The 22,389-nt window shown below is 40.7% G+C and overlaps 1 protein-coding gene across 1 annotated transcript; it reads right to left on the bottom strand.

Annotated features, from left to right (window-relative positions):
• Positions 1 to 194: 194 nt before the first annotated feature.
• Positions 195 to 21,554, bottom strand: lcp1 (lymphocyte cytosolic protein 1 (L-plastin)). Its single transcript, XM_041807764.1, has 16 exons — positions 21,428 to 21,554; positions 12,465 to 12,540; positions 11,338 to 11,486; positions 10,832 to 10,955; positions 10,543 to 10,675; positions 10,184 to 10,265; positions 9,929 to 10,094; positions 8,847 to 8,989; positions 6,683 to 6,778; positions 6,268 to 6,463; positions 5,791 to 5,869; positions 4,812 to 4,926; positions 3,579 to 3,712; positions 1,654 to 1,774; positions 1,427 to 1,551; positions 195 to 769 (listed from the first exon to the last, which is right to left on the bottom strand). The coding sequence occupies exons 2-16, from the start codon at positions 12,529 to 12,531 to the stop codon at positions 637 to 639; spliced, it is 1,863 nt and encodes a 620-aa protein (XP_041663698.1). The 5' UTR covers positions 12,532 to 12,540; positions 21,428 to 21,554; the 3' UTR covers positions 195 to 636.
• Positions 21,555 to 22,389: the final 835 nt, after the last annotated feature.

Below are 22,389 nucleotides of genomic sequence, written 5' to 3'. Positions count from 1 at the left end.
GAAAAAAAAAATCAGCAAAGAAACAAGAAATCTAACTCCCCAAGATGCTGAATTTTGTTTTTAGGTTTAACTTGATAAAGATAAGTTCAGAAGATTCTCTGCTGCTGTGAGACTGTGGACAAAAACAAATCTCTAAATGAAACAGAATCACAAACCCACTGATGATCACTTTAAAACAATGAAAACACAATGTCTCAAACAAAACGGCTTTATTACGGTGAAGTTTATCATGTGCAGTCATATTAAGATAAACTTTGGTATTACAAATATTTTCCAACATTTAACATGATTTTCAGCCCAAATATCTGCAAAGTTAAACAGAAAGTCTTTTTTTCACTGAAAGTAACAGAAATAGAAGTAACAGCTAGTTGGAGCCAAAACTACTAGAAACCTTTGTCCTTGTACTTTAAGGCATCAACACTGATCATAAAAGTGTAAAAATATCCCTTTGCAAACCTTTGGTGTATTTCATGTTATCGTACTGAATCTGATCATTTTCTGTCTCCATTGTTCGTCTTGATCTTCCTGATGTTTTATTTAAAATCTGTTTTTGTCTTCATTCTCTTCATGTTTCTGATGGTTTTATAAAAATGTTGGTCTTTATTCTCTCTCCATGTTTCTGATGGTTTTTGGTCTTTATACTCTCTTCATGCCACGTGCCATCAGGCAGGCGAACACTGTCATCACCATCTTTGGTTTGACCTCCACCAGGTCTTCAGGCAGCGCGTAAACACGGGCACCAATCTTCCTTGCCATGGAGATAGCATACCTGGAGACAAAGACCAAGGAGTGGACGTCAGGATGATTTCAACACTGTTGAGTCTGTTTATGTGACCGAGGATCTAGGAGGACATACTGTAGTTTTCTTTGACCTTTCGTTTTGTTCTCTTGCTATGATTGAGTTGATCTGAATGGGGAAGGGCCTCTTACTGGTGTCTGCCTGGGGCCTCCACATTACTAAAACTGCCCCTCTTGAGGGTCAAACACTGCCAATGACACTTGATCCAGTTTATATTTGAAACAAACCATAACACAGACTTTTACTTTAGAACCAGTGTTCATTCCTAGTCCAGCATCAGGACCCACCCCTGCCTTGTTAAACTCAAATCCTGACCCAAATAGCCTATGCTTAATTCTTTAGTCTTAACCATCTGTTTTTGATGGAAAAAGGGGGCAGTTTAGACTTGAGATGGAACAAACAACTGACATGCTGTCACATTTTTCCACACTGAAAATGGCCTCAGGAGTCCTGACTCACCAGTTGCTAACCAGGGTTTTAAACCATATGTTAAACATGGACAAGGGGGTCTGACATGTCACCTTAAAAATCTCTGCTGAAAAAATGGTGGTAAAGTTTCTAAAAGGTTCAACCAGCAAACTAAACCCAAAAGAGGAAAGCATGTTTTTAAATACAAATAAGGTTTACTTTGCGTTGTTGAGTTTCTCCTCCTCGGTCAGGTCTTCGGTCTTCAGCAGGTCATATCTGATGGATCCTGGCTGGATAGCATCGATCAGATCCAGAACGGGCATGCTGCTGCTGATGGACCCGTCCTACACAAACATCAACACAGACAGGACCTCAGCACCTTCATGAAGGTTCTACCGCTGATAGCCTCATTGAGGATTGAACATTTTCTCTTCAGTCATGTGTACCTTAAAGCTGGAGATGGTGGGTTTTCCTGCCTGAGTCAGCGTGTCGTTCACCCAGCCCACGATGGTGTCGTCGGTCACTTTCTGTCCGTCACCCAGATCCTCCAGGATGTTCAGAGTGTACCTGACAGATGGACAGAACACACAACCACAGAGTGAGGATTTTTAATATAAAGCCTGTCAGAATAACCTCCCTCCTGCTGCACAGTAAGATTGACTGTTCAAAGACTGGAACCCAGAAACACAAACAGAGAGGAACTACAGATGAAGATGGCATGAAAGAAAGAGCTCTGACAACATTTGAATTAAACTTTATTAACTGACTGAATCCATCCAAGGCTCCTTTGTGTGTATTGTTTTATCTCGTTTCTTATTGCATCCAATCTCATCATATCATTTGTTTCATATCATGTCACTTTGGATCTCATTAGATTCTACAATTTTTTATCCCACTGTGTTGTATCCTTTCATATCATGTCGTATCACTTTAGATCTCATCAAATCATTTCATTCTGTCTGGTATGGTTTGTATATTATATTGTATCCTATCATATTGTATTGTTTCATGAAATATCTCATCATATCATATCTTATCTAATTGTATCATTTTGTTTAGTATTTTATCCTATTGTATTGATTGTTTCATATCATTTTATACCATATTATATTATATCATAATGCATCCTGTTATAATGTATCGCTTCATTTCATCTCATTTACTTTTATGTCATGATCTATCAGATGTCACCAGATGGTTTTGTATCATATCATTTTCTATTGTATCAAATCTGTTCTTATTGTGTGGTATTGTACCTTTAGTTTCATTTTGTTTCATATTGTTTGGTTTGTATTGTTTTGTCTCATTGCATTTTGTTTTATAACATATTCTATTGCATCATTTCAGTTCATATCTTGTCGTATTACATGGGATCTCAAAGGCTCAGACTGAATTGTTTCATAAAGTTTAATATATGATGCTAATTTGTATCATATATCACATCATATCTCATGCTATAGCATCATAACTTATTGAACAGTACCGTTTCATTTTAATGTCATATATTATTTCATATTGTTTCATTTCATGTCATTGTTTAGTATTCTTTTGGTTTTTTAAGCACATATAATTTATTTTCATATCATTTTGTGTTGTCTCTTACATATTGTGTTGTTTGGTATCTTAATGTTTTGTGTCATTTATTACATTTCATGTTGTTTTGTTTGGTATCTAATTGTTTCGTGGTCTGTTGTTTCATATATTATCTTATTGTTATGTATCATATCATATCATTTCATTTTATTTTGTTTCAATTCTTCATGTATTGTATCGAACCTGTGTACTGTTCATTCATTTAATATTTACTCGATAATTGAATAACAAATAAATGAAACAACAGCTTGTTTTTCATTTATCTGTTTGTTTTTTGGATTTTGGATATTCAGGTTGGGATCAAAGAATGGACTGTGACAAAAAACAACAATCGGTCAGTTTGATTGCATTATTCATTTCTTATGGCTGTTGTTTTCATAATCATCCCAACATAAATAACTGAACATCTGCAGCAGACTGAGAAACATACGACTGCACCATCTTCTCAGCCAGGGTTTCACTCAGAGTAACTAAAACATACCCCAGGATAGAAATCCTCCTCCATGTTTGTTTTTCTCCTTCTTTCAGTCACGTTTAACCCTGTGAGTTTCTGCGAGATCTCATTTCTGTGGAGTGTCCTCTGTGAGATCATCACTAAAGCAGCAGCTGTGAGTCTCAGAGTCTGGCTGCATCATCTACACTAGAGCGTACATTCAGAGGATCATAACGATGACTGTCCTTCTTCCTGCCCATGTTGAAGAGTTAGTTAGGATTCGTAAATCATCTGGTGAATATCCTGCCCTAAAAACAGTGCAGTCAGTCGCATTAGTGTCCTTACCTTCTCATGAGCTGCCACAGCAGAGCGAGGGTGAGGGTTCGATTCCCAGTGTTCAGGTCCTGACCTGCAACGCCGACCAGAGAGAACTTGGCCTCCTTCTTCCCGAGCTCCACGGCATAGTTACAGTTCTCCAGCTGACACAGAAAGAGCATTTGATCATATCCAAAAGTAGGTTAAAGAAGCACTGCGAGCTACAAATCAGATATGATCCTCCTCTCTCCACAGCAGTGGGTTCTCAACCTTTTCAGCCCGCAACCCCCAAAATAAAGGTGCCAGAGACCGGGGACCCCCACTGTGCCTGAAGGTGGTTGAACAGCCATGCACATTCAAGAATAGTCATGTGCAGACAAGGCTGCCCATAAGGAAGAATAAAGGGGAAGGTTTCTGGGACCCAGTCAAACTGGGGGTCCATGGAAGTCAGCAAAACCATGCTCCATTGTGAAGTTAAGCTGTGATATCCATATTTTATATTTGACCTGAATAATAACCACTCTCATCAAAGCAACAAATATCTCTGTCTGTTTATTTGTGTAGTAGATACCCTTCTTAAAATGAAATAACTTTCATTAAAAACATATTTAAAATGGATAAAAAATTTCATAAAGTGGTTAATTATGGCAAAATTTGTGAAAAAAAGGTGTTGAAATTGGATTTTTAAAGAATATAAATGGGTTAAAAGTGGCAAAAATTTGATAAAAGTGGCAAAAATAACCAAAAATTGATTAAATTGGCAAAAACGAGCACAAAAAGGGGTAAAGGGGTTTAAAAAGTGGCTGAAAATTGCTTTAAAGTGCAAAAAAAAAGGGGGGAAGTTAGGTTGACTTGGATGAAAAATTGATATAAACTGGAAAAAATAGGATAACTGGTTAAAATTCAGCAAAAAGTGGTGTTAAAAGTGGTTAATAGTGGCAATAATGAGGCAGAAAGGGAACAGAATTGGTTAAGATGTGGCAAAAACAGGCAGAAAAAGTGATGGAAAGGGTGTAAAATGGACAAAAATTGTTTTTTAAGTGGCAAAAATGTGCTAAAATTGGCAAAATTAGTGTTAAAAAATGATGAAAATTGGTTAACATTTGGTAAGTGAAAAAAGTGTAATTTAAAAATATATTCTTAGTTTCTTTTAAGGCATCTGGGGACCCCTTCTTAGAGTCTCGCGACCCCATTGGGGTCCCGACCCCAAGGTTGAGAACCACTGCTCTACAGCATCACATCACCCTCCATCATCTGCGTTACCTTCTTCATGTTGCTGCCCAGTTTAGGATACGGAGGTTTGTTCACTTTGTCCCAGTCGACAGGAACTTTAATCTTCTCATACAGCTGGAAGATGACCAGAGCGTCATCGATGTCTCTGGAACAAACACAACATTTTTAATCTACTTTAGATTATTCTTGGGCTTTGTGCCTTTGTGTGGAGGTGTAAGGTCAATAATGCAGGAAGTAAAGGAGAGAGTTGGACTTAAACCCAGCCCCCCTTGTCTCTTCCACTGAGCTCATGTTATACATGTTCATGTCTAGTGGGTCCTGATTCTTGTCTAAATGGAGGGTAAGGTGGAGAGTTAGGGCTACATGGACCTTTAAACAGAGATTTTCATTGGCACACACTCCTGCTGAAGAAGTAGTGTTCAGTGTTGTCATCATTCCCCTGTTAAACTCCATTTAAGGGGCAGAGAGGTGCTGGAAACCAAAGGGTAGAAAACGGACTGAGCCTTGGAGACGGGTTATTGTACATAGGGCTAAACCAACAACAAGGCCTTGGAAACACAATATTTAATGGCCATTTCAATCTAAAAACTCTTGAATAATCTCTAAACCAGGGGAATCTTGCTCTCATTCATCCACTGTGAGAGACATGGATGAAAAAAACTGTTATTTTCTGATGTTGCTGAGTAGATTTGATCGGTTGTCTCTCTGTCTGCAGTTGTTTATCCCATAGCAGAGAACACACAGTACGTCTCAGAGAGAGGCTGGCAGTTACCCAGGGCTTCCCAGACCAATCACAGGGCTGCATTTTTCTGATGTGTAGTTTCATTTTTGAGAAGGTGCAGGTCAGCTTCATGCTGAGATGTCTACACTGGGTCAGTTGAGCAGAAAAGCTGCTGATTTATTTCTGTAAATTTTGGTTTAACAAACATCCTACCGCAGCTGTTCATCAATGAACAGCTAGCTCTAACGAATAAGGACAGAGACGAGGAGACTTGTTGAGTTTTCTTACACGTAGAGGTGGTTGACTCGAGGGTTGACTCCCAGAGAGTTCATCCAGTTCCTGAACGTCCTCTCCTCTCTCGTTTCACCTGCAGAAAACATCGGATTAAAAACACTTAAGATGTGAAAACAGCATTAACCTTCTCTATTTAGAACAAGAAAACATCTGCAGTCTGTTCAGGTAACCAGTGAAAGCATTCTGTTTTATATCTTTATAAATGTGTGCAATGTTTGCAGCTAGACATGTTTCATTTGGCTCTGGCCAAGACTTTTCCATAAAACTCAGACACTGCATTTAAAATCAGAGGTAAGTGTGAGGTTGTGCAGGCACAGAGAGAGAATTCATGTTCCATAAAATCTGTTTTAACTTTGCATAGAAAACCAATCATTGTAGAAACACTGACGGATCTGTACTGGCCATGTTGGTTGGATTTTAGATCAGCATCCTACGAGTGGCCTGTCGTGGCTGTTCTGAGGATAATCTGACCTTCGATTGAGCTCCAGTCGATGTCCTGGTTCTCGGGCTTCTTCAGAGCCGGATATTTGTTGAACAGGTTGGCAACGAAGGCCAAGTTCAGTTTTGGGTTTCCTCGGACGACGTCTGGGGGCATGACGAACTGTCTGCAGCCGAGCCGGTCAGCCTGGTCCAGCATGCACTCAGCCCGCTTCAGGTCCTCTTTCTCCTGCAGGGACACAGAGGAAAACATCAACACAAGTGGACCGGTGATAAGTAACCCAGAATGACCCTTCATCTGTAGACCCATGGGGAATTATATGTTGAAGAAAACCCGTCTAACTGTAAAGTCTAAAGTTTGATTTCTGAATTTTCCCCCGAATCATTAAAGTGTTCTTTTAAACCGTCAGACATGGCTGGAGGATGAAGGAAGGATGCTCTCTCTCACCCTGATCCCCGACATGTCGATGGTGATTGGAGGGATCCCCTCCTCGTCTCCTTTGGGTGCCACCTGGTTCAGGAGGTGGTAGTACGCCTTAGAGTCCTGAAACACAGAAAAATTTCATAACATGAAATCCGCTGCAGAATGAAGACATTTGTTCTTTATCAGAAGAATAACAAGTGTTTAAGTGCTTATTCTGTCAAACACACTATGACCTGTCAGTTGTATTGATTGTATCATGTAATCACTGTCACATCCCTCAAATATTAAACTCTCTTCTCTGAAGTTTTGCTTTAATTTTGCAAGTTCTTTTATTTTGAGTGTGGAGAAACAAAAGTGGGGTGCTTTGAATTTCAAGCCTTTGACAGCTGATTAGTCGAGATAGTCATTATCTCCAGTTTATAGTACAAACTAACAAACTCTGCTGAGGGAAAAGCCCAGGAAAATCAAAAAACTTGTCCTGTGCGACACTCCTGATTCCTTGTCATCTCCCTCTTTCCTTGTTCCTCATCTGAGAAGAAAACAGGGAAAGTGACAGATGAAAAACTCTGGGCTGTCTTTCCCACATCACTTACAGTTAGGATGCTCAGTAACGCTGTTATATGTTAAGAACTGTGCAGGAGTGCATGTACAAAATGGCATCCAGGATCCCCGGTTGATATGACAGAACTTAAAGGGGACATATTTTACCATTGTAAGACAAGTTTATATTGTTCTCAGAGGTCCCTAAAACATGCCTGTGAAGTTTCCCTCTCAGGAAATGGATGTGGCACTCCTGATGTTACAGACACTTTTATCCAAAGTTAAGGACCAAGTGGGGAGGGCCAACCAGACCTGGGGGCGGGTGCTTGCACTCCATGTGAGGTCACTAGGTGTAAAATCTGAGAACGGCTTGTTTCAGCACATATTTTCTGAAAGATGGAGAAAGAGAGGGGTGGAGGGAATTGATTTTTCTGGTACTTGAGGGGATTGTGGACAGGCCAGGGGGACATATTTCTGTTAGAAAAGCCTGAAACAGTGATTTTTGCATAATGTGTGCCCTTTAACTCTTATTAGCAGATCAGGTTAAGCTGCGTTCTCCGTGAATGTAACCCAGTTAAGGTTAACAATTAGCATTAGAGATTCTCTCAACAAAGTGTTCTTTTTTATGATGCTTTACTTATACTAGCTGGGTTTCACTTGGAAATGCACAAAATTGAAATAGCGCAATAAAAAACTGGTAATGGAAACACCTGAATTTTGAAAAAAAACCTAAAATATTGCTAAAAGTTTTTACGCTTTCATGAGGATGTTTTTCAGGCATTTCGATATAGAGATATATCGCAAAAGTGCACAAGTCACAGGACGTGACGTACGGTGTCACATGACCAGTCACTCTGAGACGACATGGGGTGGTTCATGTGGACAGAAGAAGAGACGAGACTTTTCTTAACATCGTACTTCTACCCTTATGCGTGGCTTTTGCCATACATACGGACTTTACCTCTGAACTATCATCCGTTGCCTTCGTCTTTTGTTCAAAATTATCGAGGCAACCACCGTAGATGTAACCAAAACTGTACCGACACAGGTTTTGAGCATCAAGGTTCCCTGCTGCGGATTCACACGAGATGAGATTTTACGAGAATTGCAAGGCCTATGCCCAAAACTCCCTTCAATGGAAACCCATTCAAAGCGCAACTGTACTTCATCGAAATTTAAGAAATATCGCTTTTATTTTGTGAAAAACTGTAACGGAAACCAGCTACTGTCTTAAACTAAGGGGGCTTTACTTGGTGTTGGCATAAAATCTAGCTTTTACTGCCCTGTTTTATAAAAGAAAACTAGAAACTTACAGTAGATCAAAACTTACATGAGCCTGGGTACGGAGAAAAGAACTTGGTGCGGATGGAAAAGTAAAGTTATGTGCAGTCAGAGTGATAAAGGTTCATTTCTGACCACACATGGTAAGGATTTCTCTTGACTCGTCCCTGATCTGTTTTTAAACTGAGAGATTCAGCAGGAGAATTGGCGGATCATGATTTCCTCATGGCCAAAAAATACCACACCAGTAAGTCCATTCTAGAAAACTAAGTACGTTAATATCTTTTAAGTCACCTTGGTAAACATGTTAACACAAGAGCAGAGCATAAAGCAGTCTGAGCTAAACTGTGTTTGTCGGAGCTCTGACCTTGATGTCAGAGCTGAAGTTGTTGATCTTCCCACAGCCGGCCTCCTCCAGGTGATAGTTGGCCCACCTCAGCAGCAGCTCCTCAGGAGAGAGTTTCATCAGATCCTCCAGAGACTCTCCGTCACGCAGCAGAGCGATCAGAGCTACACACGGAAAATACGAATATTACTCACAGAAGGTCCACTATGTCTGGGATAAACCTTATCTATCTGTAGGAAAATCAGAGCCATCGACTATATTTTCAAAAGCTTTATTTCTTGCAGACATTCTGGGGGCCAGACTTTCAGAGGAATGAATATGAACATTTTGGTCTAATTAATAAACTACTCTCAACATTTTTTTGTTTTCTTGTAAATTTAGCCTTTAGCTTTGAGATCACCTATACTGCAGCCTGCCACAAGAGGGAAACTGAGATTTTTTTCCACATTTTTGGAGCTGTGTTAATGATAAATCCTAACATAACAGCTGATACTCGGATTTATGTAAACATATCAAACATTGAGTAATATCTCAGAAAATTGTTCCAATCTCAGTTGGTTTTGGGGCTGTTTTTATAGCTGTAGTTATTTTTGAAAAGTAAATAGCAGAACATATATTTTTTCTCCTCACATTTTCTGGATTTATTAAACTTCTGGGGCCCAGATAAAAAGCTGTGGGGGCCCTGATGTGGCCCTCGGGCTACCAGTTGATGATCACTGATCTACTGACACCACACACATGGGAAGTATTTGGACAAATTGTTGTTTGAATTGGCAAAATCAGATGAGAAAATATGAACTAAAATCATAACACAACAGTTAATATATGGGTTAATAAAGGTCTATTAGAATGAAAAACATGTTTAGGCCTTTTTTCTAAGCAGTGAAACAATAAAAACTGATGTTGGTTTCACTTGTTTGGGTCTAAAACACAGCAGATAGTCCATCTCTGCCCCTCTGATCTCTGATATTTTGCCTCCCCTATAGGAACTTATGAACCTCTGGATGTCCAAATCACACTGTGCTGCTGTTTGTGGATCTGAATCAGTCCGTTGATCTCCAACGATGATTAAAATAACTAAACCTGACAGATCAGACACAAACCTTCATTCTTGCTGAGCTCGATGTCGGCGAACAGTCCGATCTTGATGACCTGCCACAGCAGACCCAGCACCAGGTGCTGCCTGCCCTCCTTCAGGTCCTCAGCCCCAATGTTGACCACGTGACAGCCGATGGCCGATGCCGAGTTCAGAGCTAGGTTCAGGTTCTCCTGTTTGAACCAAAGAACAACAAACAGGACGTTAACACTGCCATAGGACACTTAAACATTTCTGCATATTAAAGAAGGAGCTGTCTGACCTGGATGGTGAACGGTGTCAGCTTCTTCTTATTGATCGTCCTCTCATCGATTGTATCGGGGACAGACAGGTTGATCATCTTACTGGAGGGTCAGAACATTTTTTCATTGATTATTATAGAAAGCACATCCTGGGTTAGAGTTATCCAACAGGGAGGGTTCAGATATTTCTTCAGAACCTCCTCACCCTCAAGGCCTTGATAATGAATGTGCACAAATAAAGATAGGTGATTGAATGTGCTCTAATGTGGCGGGGTCTTTCAGAAAGAACAGTGTGAGTTTATGTGACTGTAGTCCCAGTCTGGGATGGTTTCTGGGCTCTGCAGTAAATCAAAAAATGATCTTTAAAATCAGCTCGCACCAGAGAATGATGCCGTCTCCCATGGCGGTGAACAGGTCGTCTCTGGATGGATCCATGGATAGAACATGCTGACAGTCCGGATCTTTCTCCAGAGCTTTATTGATCCAGTTCACAAAGGCGACCTTCTCCTCCTCTACAGGGAGAAGAAACAAACGTCAGACCACACAGAGGCTCGAATATGTCCACGATAGATCCTGTTAAAGCGTGTTTGACTGAGGTAATAAACAGAAACATGCTTCATGTAATGTGGGGGTTCTAGTATTTATTGTGAGTGTCCCTGCTCACGGACCGGAGTATGAGTGCTGAGTTCCTGACTGCTCCGAGGTTCCCGCCACGTTACAGATTCCCTCTTTTTTATTGATCGCCTTCCTGAACGTCTTCGCCACCTCTGTGCTCTTCAGCCCGTGGACGATCTGCAGGTTGAAAAAGGTGAGGATAGTGGCAGTAAAAAGACAGTTGGGTTTGGAAAATTCAGTTAGCTGAATTCACACATGCCACTCATCTCCAAAAATGTGGGGACATTTTCAGGCGTCGTTTAAAGTATAATAAAGTATGGGCCTGGCAGCCTGGTGGTTTCAGCTGCAGGCTCCATGTATGCAGGCTGGTGTCTTCCCAGGTTCAAATGGGACTCGTAGCTCTTTTCCTGCATGTCAGCCACCGTCCTGTCCCTCCAGTAAGGGGATTAGAGCCCCAGAATAAATCTTACAAAAACAAACCTGGTTTCTGTCTGAAGAGCTATCCAGGGGACATTTTCTATTTTTGTCGTTCTCTGTGAATCTAAAACCAGAAACATACCTGGGTGAACTCTTCAAAGGTGAGCTGGTCGCTGGTCTGCGTCAGCTCCTGGACAATCTCTCTGATCCGGTACCCCGGCAAAGGCAGGTTAGCAGCTCTGAAGAGGTCTGTGAGCTCAGCCTTACTGATGAAACCGTTATTATCAACATCTGGAAGAGAGGGAGGGAGAAGAGACAGATGTTAAACACAGAGCAGACATCCTGTTTTATCCAGTTTGATTTGGATCAATAAACTTTATAATCAATACTGGGGTTGTCATGGTAACAGAATTTGATACAGTCAAAATCAATCTATACAGACACCTGAGAGAAATAAAATGAAATCTTGTGTAAATTCTTGTTGGGATAACTCTCAGACAAACTCCTGCACGCTGTCTCCATTGCACAAACATTTTTTCAACTTTCTGCCACTGTTGGCTTATTCGTGCAATGAAGACGATCCTCTACTTTCTCCTGCAGCAGAGTTTGGATAGAAACATGACTAAAAATCTGAAGTTACTGTGCAGGCTCTAGTACTTTTAGATACTGTAGGTCTGCAGATATCACAGAGCCCCTGAACAATCCTGCAAATGTTCTCTGCTTATGTCTGATTCATTCATGTTAACGTTTGCTCCTTATCTCCTACAAGCATTCTCCTTTATTAGCTCATTCATGTCTTACTATTTAGCAATCCACATATCACACACACCTCACCTGCTAGTGCTTTTACAGTGTTTTTGTGTTTGTTTGTTTTTCCATATGGCTGGTCCAGCACTGAAGATGGCAAAGCCAGCATGCATCCTTACATTGTGACAGTACTTATACCAAAGAAATGATTCTAACCATGTTTAGAAGAGGGGGATATGATTGAGTCCAAACCTTTCAAACTTTATTTCTTTTTTTTTTTTTTGCATTGCATTTATTTAGGAGTAACAGTGTTATTGCTCTTCTCCATCGGCCCCCTTTTTAGCAGAAAATGTCCCCTGTTTTCCACATGCAAGTATCAGAAATATCCTGGACAGCCTGAAGCAGAACTGGAGCATAGTTTCTGGTGAGCCTGGTGTATTCGTTCCTCTGATCTTACTTCCTGGATCTACTCAGGAGGAAGGAACTGAACCTGGTTTTTGTGAGTGAGTTTGTGTATCTCACCGATCTTTGAGAAAGCTTCTCTGAGCTCCTCCAGCTCTTCTGCAGAGATCGGCGTACTAGAGGCCATGTCTGGAACCTAAATCACAAACAGACAAAAAAATGTGATATATATCAGGGAATGTGAAGTATAGACTAAAATATGAACACATCAGCATCAAAAACATGCAACAACTCTGCCCGTTACAATTTCATCAGCATCAAAAACACAACATGGAACCACATGTGGTCCAGGTATGGTGAAAGCAGCATTGTCTTCATCATAACAAACCATGGAGCCTTAATGACATATTTGTGACATTTACAATCATGATGATCAGATGTTGGTTTTTACCTCCGCCAAGGAGGTTATGTGATCAGTTGGGTTTGTTCGTTTGTCCGTTTGTTCATTTGTTAGTTTGTTAGCAACATAACTCAAAAAGCTGTGGACGGATTTTTATTAAATTTTCGGGAAATGTCAGAAATGGTATAGGGAAGAACTGATTATATTTTGGGAGTGATCCGGATCACCATCTGAATCCAGGAATTTTTTAAAGGATTCTTTACTGTTGGGAGATAGGGCTAATGGAGGAGGTCTGCGCTGTTACCACTTTACACCAGGAGATGGCGGACATGAGTAACTTCAATCCCAGCAGCATTTTTGGGTGTGTTTCTGTTCAAAGTTTTGGAGTTTGTAGAGTTTGAAAGACGCACGCCTGGTTGAGGAGACGGAGACGTAACGGAGAGAAAGACAGCGAATTGTAGCGAGAATACTAACAATGCTGGGAGGAATAGAGGAATATTCACCCTCTGCCATGACTTTCAGTCGTCCAGTGAGACCATGGGTGAGACTGTCAGTGCATCTGTTGGCGTCAGAAGGCAACGCTTCCACCATGACAGTTCACCCATAGCGAAGCCAATGCTTTGCCTCATCATGTGTCCACCCCATCGGGGAGAGAGTTATCGGCAAATGCTGTGGTGGGGAGCACATGGGGAGGGATCCAGGAATTTTGCAAAGGATTTTGCACTACTGGGAGATAGGGATGATAGCAGAGGTCTGCGCTCCCTGAGTGCTTTTCTAGTTCAATATGTTTTTAAAGGTATGCAGCATTATTTTCACACAGAAAAAAAAGGTTAATAACAATGAAAAGTTCTACACCTAAATATGTGCTGTATAATTCAGGTAATCCCATCAACTAGAAAGCATTGGTCAAAGCCTGAGAGTCATCAGCCATCTGGTCACTGAAGTCCAATCCATGGCAGCTGCCATTTTGTAAATACCCCCCCCCCCCCACACACACACACACACACAAATCATCATGTGAAAATTGACAAAGCAAGACTCATTCAGAAATATCACAGAGTCATATCCTGCCCTGCACTACTTCCTGTCCTGAGGGGAAGCCATGTGATTGGCTGTTGACATCTTTGCTCTAACGTGCAGTTTAACAGGCATCAGGTCACCTTGTGCTCTGCTCCTACAGGTGATTATTGTTTCACACCACATTAGCACAGAGACACACTTCTCTGTCAGACAGGAAGTGAAGCAGCAGCAGGAAGTTGGAGGCAGACTGAAGAGAGAAGTGTGAGCAGTTTCAATCAGAGAATCAGGAGTTACCATCTAGTTCCTCCTTTTCTGCCCCTCACATCATGAACATACCGACAATGAGTCCTATTTAGAACATGTTCTGCCCCCGTTACCTGAAGTCCCGTAGAGGCTGTGCTTGCTGGCTTTGTCTCTGTGTGATTGGCTCATTGTGTATTACAGGTGAAGCATTATTCTCTTTCTGAAGTTCTTTTAAAGCAGAAGCTCTCCAAACATCTTTATTAAAGAGAATTCATTTAATGACAAAAATGTTTGTTTGGATCTTAGATGAAGCAAAAAAGCATGACTGAAAGAAACGGGACATTGCTACCGATGTTTAAAACCACATGATTACAGAAGTCTGAATGAGGACATGCATGCGCTCTATGGTAATGCCATTTCCTCATTATTAATGCGTGCTGTCAAAACATGAACATTTTTATCAGCGTTTATCCCAGAATTTCTGCAGGTAATCAGGATTAAACGCATCCTTTTTATATCATTTTAAAATTCCACTATTTTGCAGTTAAAGCTGTTTTTGTGCCACCTCGAGCGTCTCTGCTGTCTTTAGCTAAATGACTGTAGAGTCTCTGAATCTGCATGGGTTAATTTAGAGCAGAAATGATCCTCCACTGTTGCAGCCATTAGCTTAGCCTTTCACTTAGACTACTAGCCTTGCTCTGTTCGGGGTTACAGTATTCTTTGTACTACATTTGAAACAAATGGCATTTAACAGGTTTGCATCAGAAAAAGGAAAGTCTGCAGAGGAGGCAGGGAGCAGTAATTCAGAGAAGTTTGATCATATGATCGTTTATTTCAGTGTGATGATTCAGTGTTTATGCATCTGTTTTTACATCAGCAGATCCTTTTTTAGGAGAGTTAAAAACATGAACTGATACAAGGCATAGGGAAGAGGACAGAAGAGAGACCAGAATGGATGCTGAAAGACTTGAAGACTCGTCTCTGACTTTGTCTCTCATGGGGCAGAGATTGCCCGGTGGTTTAGGTGTGCTCCATGAATGTGGGTGGCCCAGGTTCGTCTCTCCCTAACTCTCTTATCCCTGATTCAGACTCTATCAGTGTCCTCCTCTGTAAATTAACATATAAAATATATACCTTTAAGTCTGTGTCTCATACCTGAATAACCTCTGACCTTATGTTAGGCCTGTGAGTCTGCCTGCAGTGGGACACACAGTTAAAGAGAATCGTGCTGATTTTGTGCTGATCCAGTTCCTCCCTCTGACCAAAGTAAGCCGTGGTCCTGACTGTCTGAAGGCTCTAAAGCAGTGTTACTCAACCCTGCTCAACCAAAGAGCCACAAATTGTTGAAAAATACCTTTACAAGAGCCACAATCTAAGTGGTGAAGAGTGGCGAAAAAAGGTTAAGGTAGCAATAAAAATAATTAAAGAGGCAAAAATGGTCAAAAAGCGGCAAAGAAGTGGCAAAAAATAGTCAAAAATCAGCAAAGAAGTGGCAAAAAATGGGTGAAAAGGGGTAATGTAGGCATAAATTGCAAAAACTGGTTAAAAAAATGGCAAAATATGATAGATATATGAGTTACAGGTGGCAAAAATGGGCAAAAAGAAGTTAAAACTTGGCTAAAGTGAGTGAAAATTGACTAAAATGGGCAAAAAGCAGCAGTCACAAAGTCACAAAAATGGCAAAAAAGAGGGAGTGGGATTGTAAAAAGCAAAATTGGAACAAAAGGAAAAGCACCAAAAATAGGATTAAAGTTGCAAAAAAATGGGCCAAAAGTGGCAAAAAAGCGGTAAAATCGGCTTAAAAAGCAGAAAAATTGATTAAAAGTGGCAAAAAAAGAAAAAGGGGAACAAACTTGCAAATAAAGGCAATGAAAATACATAGACAAAAAAAAAATAAAGATTGGCAATTAAAGCCAGCCGCACAAAAATGGGAAACCATCTGATTAATGTAGCTTACAATGAGTAAAGTCTGTGGTCAAAGTTGAATTTTTTAAGCTTTCCTGGGGGAAAATATTTCAAATGAAGAAATAGAAGAGCCACAAATCATCCTGAAAGAGCCACACATGGAGTATCACTGCTCTAAAGGTTATGTTGTAGGTGTGTGACACGGCATTAACCCCACACGGTGAGACAGAACAAGAGCTCAGACTCTTTTTTTGTCTTTGATAGCAGAACAAAAATACATCTTTTCTTTAAGTGAGAGAAAGCGGTGATTCAAACGAGTCACAGACGATTAGCTGCATTTCTCTGCTAGCTGCTTACAAACTCATTTAGAGAGTCAGGGATGATAACAGGAGCTTTTTTCAGTTCATGGACTTGCTGCTCTTCATCTATGCTGCCTGTTAATCTCCAGAGCCATTTTTCACCTCAACAAGAAATCTTGTAAGACCTCAAGACCAAAGATCTGGTGGCACCCCTTGTATCTCTGCAGATTTTCTGCAGTGTGAGGTGTGTTAGGAGAGATTTTACCCTCCCTGATCAGCTCAGGAGGCGATGGGGGAATGCTCTGATATGAAATGGTTACTATTAAACATAATCAGTATTTACAGTCAGACATCCTGTTGTGTGTGGGTGACAGCAGAGCACGCGCTCAGTGAACCCAAAGATAGCCAATCAGGAAGCAAGCTGACCAAAGAAGGAAGCACAACAAACACAGCCATGATGAGAACAGCAAACATGAGGAAGTACACAAGCATAAAGAAAAGTGTAAGTTAGGGTTTAAAACCCCAACAATCAGACTGACGAGGAGAGGAGAATCCCTGCCACAGCGGACGTAGCAGGAAGATAACAGTGAGCGATGGATTCTTCGCAGCGAGGGTCGACTCTGAATGTTGGTGAATCTGTGGTCTCTGTTGGTCATCTCATCATTCATCACTCAAACTAAACTGGTAAATCAACCTTTATATGTCTGAATCCTCTCTCATCTTCAAAATCAGTCCTGATTTTTCTCCCTGCATTTATGATCTCTGAGTTTATTCTGTTTTTTAGATATATTTTTTAAAGGACAGTGTACAATGACACTAAGGATTCATATATAAATGAACAAATGGTTGCACCAGTTTTATTTAGGTTCCATCTTTATTTCCACATAGGACCGATGAAGGACCTGTGAAAGTCCCACACTGGACAAAACAGCTGACTAGACAAAGTACATCAAATACACTGGCTGTTATAGAAAATTATAAATAAATCCACATGGAGCACACTGTCTGAAAGTTAAAACAAATTAAACAAACAGAGTGTAGATTGGTTCCAGATGCTGAGGTCTGACACAGAACAGAAGCAGAACCACAGATAAACTACTATGTGAGTTTTTAAACTCTGCATGAGTCTGGATGTTGACACACAGACCATCACCAGCTAGAGCAGAGACAGGGATGAAATGTACCTCCCCGTCTCCCTGTGGCCTAAAAAATTATCATGGAGGAGTTATCAGTAGTAAAAGGGATAAATCAATCAGCAGATTGCACCTCATGATGTTTTAATCTATCATTTCAATGGTTAACCTCATCCCTGCAGCTTTAAATGACGGTTAATTGAGCTGCAGAGATGCAGAGGAAAGCAAACTTTAGCTTCTAGAAAGGAAATAAGATGCATCACTGCAGCTGCAGCCTCTGGATGCAAAGGTGTGAAACGCTGCAGAAGCTTAAAGATGAAGAGAGGATGAGATCATTTATCAGAGCTTAAGAGTTTCCTGTTCCGTTTTCAGGCCTGCTCTCTCAGATCAAACCAGTCTCAGGTCCTGGTTCTTTAAAAGGTTGGATCCTGGTAAAACTGATCTAGATTCAGTAACCCTTATTTTTTCTTCCCAGGGTCCTGGTGTGCTGAGCAGTGCATGCTGTATGTTTTATGTCAACGCTGATGTAAATTTCTGTTTAGATCCTCTGAGGTTCTGTGAACTGCTGCTGCCTGTCTCTCCACAGACTCTAATAAAAAGGAGATTCTTAATCTCATAAAGGTTTGCCAGGTCAGATAATGTTCAAATGAAATAATGTTATCATTAAGGTCTAACCTGAGGGCCTAACAGGATTTCCACAGTAATAAATTATGAGGGGAAAATTAACACTGATGATGAATGATTTTGAGATTTAAAAAGTCAAGATAATAAGTTAAAAGGCTCAAAATATGTAATAAAAAATCAACGTATTAGTTCAAAAGGTCAAAACACAAAATTAGATGGTAAAATAATGCTTTTAAAGGCAAATATATAAAAAGGAAAGTCAAAATCCTGTTTTTAAGGCAAAAATATGACTCAGAATATAAAGCAATGTACCTAAAAGGTCAAAAAATGAGATGAAGGTGGAAATAATAAATTGAAAAGTTCAAAATATGAGATAAAAAGTCAAAATGATGAATTGACAAAGACAAAAGTATTAGATAGTCAAAATTTTAAGCTGAAAAGGTCAGAATATGAGACAAAAAGTCAAAATAATAAATGTTAAAGGTCAAAATAAGAAATAAAGATAAAATAATAGATTAAAGTCTTAATTGTGCAAGGCAAAACTGAAAATATGAAAATGAATGAATTTGTTTTTCCACATTTCTCTTTATGTAATTATTTTACTCTTTCTTTTTTCACATTAACGTGACTTAGCCTGGCCACACAGTAGACAATTATTTAATCTGAGTAGATTTTAAAACCGTGGGAGACCACAGACTTCAGGACAATTTACAAAGATTTTTCATCTTTAATCCTCTGAACGCACACACTGGACGCCTCAGCCAGACTGTCAGATCACTGGAGACCACACACCTGCCGACCTGCCTACAACCTCGCGTGATCACGTGACTTCAGAAAAAAACAAAGCATGGATGTCTGTCGATACCATCTTGCTGTCTCTCCACAACAGGCTCTCCTGGCATGTGTTACAGGTGCAGCAAAAATTATGAAACAAGGGAAGACTCAGGACGAAATCCTGGCGGGAATTAAGGTACAGTTGTGTTTTTGGTTGTTAGCGGTGAAAGTACGTATGATCCGTCTGGTGACGCTACCTGGTGTGCTCGCTCTCATTGGTTGTTGTGGGTACTCCGTAAGCCGCACTACGACCTAGAATTGTAAATATCAAACATGTTTGATATTTACGATTCAGGGTCTTGGAGGCTCCGACGCGATTTGGAGCAGTAAATGAATCATGTTGACACCACACACATGCAGACTAACCTGACATGCCATCCATCTGGAAAAGCTTCTATAGGAAACGTTTGGGAAAAGGCAGAGGCTTTGAAAAAAACTTGGAGTGTGATTGGATGAACGTTCTGTCTGTCACATCTCTACGGGCCAATCAGAGCAACAAAACATGTGACTTAACCGCTATCGAGCTGCGCGTGCGCAGCTACAGAGGAATAACGCGAACCATGGTGACTATTTGTTGTTTTTGAAAAGAAAACAACTCACTTCTGTTCTTTGTTCTTCTTTTAATGAAGAAATGTCGTCAACTCCTGATAAAACTGGTGCTTTAGCAGCATTTTAGCTAACCTCTTCCGCCATAACTGCACTGGCCTCTTGCTGCTGCTTGTAACCGTCACGACTCTGCTGCGCCTGAAAGTATTGCCTCTTGTCACTGGTTGGTCCTGTCACTTTCTAACCAGATCCAAACGGTTCAGACGGGAGCTTTGCAAGACAGATTCGCCAGTGAGAAACACTAAAAAGGCGGATCCATCTGCTTTGCAAGGTTACATACAGACTACTCAGATAAAATAATTGTTTGCGACAAGGCTCATACAATAAGAATATGATATTGTCTTGTGTAACTGTACCACGGGCCGGATTTGGCTCTGACTAAAATTACAAACTCATTCATACCTAGAGTCGAGGTATTGTAGTTTTAATATCTGCTGTTACAATAAATGGCTTTTGAAGCCAATATCTGCCAGTCTTACTGACAATTTCATGCATTCCTAAAAAATCTAGTTATACATTTCATCCCCAATTAAAGAGAAGTTCTGGGTGTTTCAAGCAAAGTTTAGCAAGCATGCATCTGCCATCACACTTAACGTACAAGAGCTGTTGACCATGAAGTTAGCTGGGTTTATATCTTGCAGCTCCTTTCCTATGTGTTATTGCCCACTCCCTCTCTCTCTGCTGTGTCTCTGACTCTACCCACTGTCCTCTCTACAGTGAAGGCTTTACAGTAAATCCTTAAAAAAGTATCAGGTAATGTAGCTCACTAATACCTAAGCTACTCCATTTAGATTTCAAATGAACACAGGCTACATGAGCTTTAGCCTTAGCTTTCAGCCGACACCTGTAACAGACACGTAAACACCAACACAACCACTCCACCACACCTGCTGACGGGCCCCCAACCCACGCATGCAGACTGAGTCAGGACCCTGCCGTCACAAGTCTTCATCTGATTAGTTCTGCAACACGCTGGACAGGGAACCTCCTGGAGTCGCTGCCCTCTATACTAGCTCTAACCAGCCACTACACCGATATAGAGGCCTCCTTATCTTAGGGGGTTCACATTAAAGACCAGGACCCCAAAGTCCAGTTTATTTGATCAGCGTGAGCACAAGTGTACTGTACACAGGTACCATTTCTGAGTCTGCTTGAAGAGCTGGTATTGGTCATTCATGTGGACTTGCCGCATTTATTCACACTACAGTTGCTTTTAGGGAAATAGGGAGGGGCCACATGTTGGTCGTTGTCTAAGACAGCCTGTGGTGATCACCTTTGCCTGATGGTAAAACTGTGTACAAAGTAAAGGTCTTGGGCAAATATATCCTGATTGATGCACCTCTATTTTTCTGAATCTGTGACAGTCAGAAGTTTTTCTGCAGAATCACGAGGATCTGGCATCATGAACACGGCTGTCATCTGATCAGTTTGTCTTCTTTCTGTCCCGTCATTAACACGTGTTGATCCTCTAAAGCATCTTTCACAGGTGAATCCAGCTTGTTCTTTTCTGAAATGTAGTCTAACAGAAAGTTAGAACCTAGTTTAGGGTGAACTTTTTCCTGCAGTTAAAGTAAGGCTAACCACAAACTTCCTCTTCAGCTCTGCAGAGGTTTAACTTCTTCTTCCTCTCTGCAGGCCTCACTCTGCCTCCTACTGCTCTTTTCTTCACGTTTTTAATTATTTAAGTCAAATATGTGCAAACTAAACATAGTAAGGAAGATGTTTAGTGGCTTTAAAAATCATATTTTGATTTTATTTTAGCATAAAGTTGGACAAAGAAGTAGGAGAAAAGCTTGACATGCTGTGAAGACAAGTCCTGGTTTGGATGAAGAAAATGTGCAAAAATTTGAACAAAAACACAAGGAACTGAAGACTCTAACGTCTTATGTGTGTCCTTTTCTTTCAGCAGCTTATCTTCAACAGAATTACAGACAAATCATCTCTTTTCTCTGCTCCCCTCGTGCTTCCTTCAGGTACACGTGCATGAACCAGACTCCCAGTAATCTCACGCATATTTACCTTGGATGATGACCTTAGGATGCTGGGGGTCTCTAGGCGTGGTGGGCTCTTGTGCTGGTCTGTCTGGGTGCTGTTCCACTCTCTGCAGCTCTGAAGCAACACTCAGAGCAGGGCAACACAAATCTATTCAAATAGACAAGGAAGGAAGTGACACGACACTCTTCAGAAACAGGAATAAAGGCGTTTTGTCTTTATATGGTGATGCACGCTAAACGCAGCTCAAGGTGACCTATGCACCACGCTTCAGAGACGAGTTTCAGAACCTCAGAGTGAGTCAGGATGAGAAAATGATGAACAGGGACTTTATCTAAAACCCTGACTTGTCAAGAAAAAGAGCTCCCTTCATCTAACCGTTTGTATGTCATTGAAAGGAGACGTGTTTATTTGTTATTTGTTTTTTAATCCAAATCAAGTTTTCTTCATCTGGGAGGAATCAGGTACTTTTTTGTCTTTGTATTTACAGCCGCAAAATAAACGTCAGTCTTGAACTACTGCTGTTAGGTTGCAGAGAAGTGAAAGTACGGCCGTGAGAACAGAAGGAGGTCTGGGCAGTTTTGTGGTTGTGTGATTAGTAGAAATCATCTTTCTTTAATGGTGTAGGTACATGTTTTGCACCACACTTTGGATTACAGAGTTAGTTTAATATGTGTCCGTCAAACTGATGCATAAAATAATGAGCTCTGAACTCTCAGATCTGATCAGTTCAGTCTAAAGTCTAAGTCTACATTCCTGCAAGATTTAACAGAAATTCCTTGATGCACTCTCTGACCTCCAAAAAGCTTTCATTTCATCCTTGAGGCAGAACAGATATTTCTGCAAAAAAAAAGAAAGGAGATAAAATTAAATAACTAGCTGACAGAAATAAGAAAAGGTCCTGCTTTCATATCCCGGGCTCTGGTGTTGTCGTCAGTAGTGCTGAATGGATTGCTACGCATCCTTTTCTACCCCTCTTACACCTTAAA

The sequence above is a fragment of the Cheilinus undulatus genome, linkage group 15 (genome assembly GCF_018320785.1).
Source record: "Cheilinus undulatus linkage group 15, ASM1832078v1, whole genome shotgun sequence".
Taxonomy (NCBI): Eukaryota; Metazoa; Chordata; class Actinopteri; order Labriformes; family Labridae; genus Cheilinus; species Cheilinus undulatus.
Note: the sequence above shows the minus strand (reverse complement) of the source record. Positions and strands in the feature narration are given on the sequence as shown.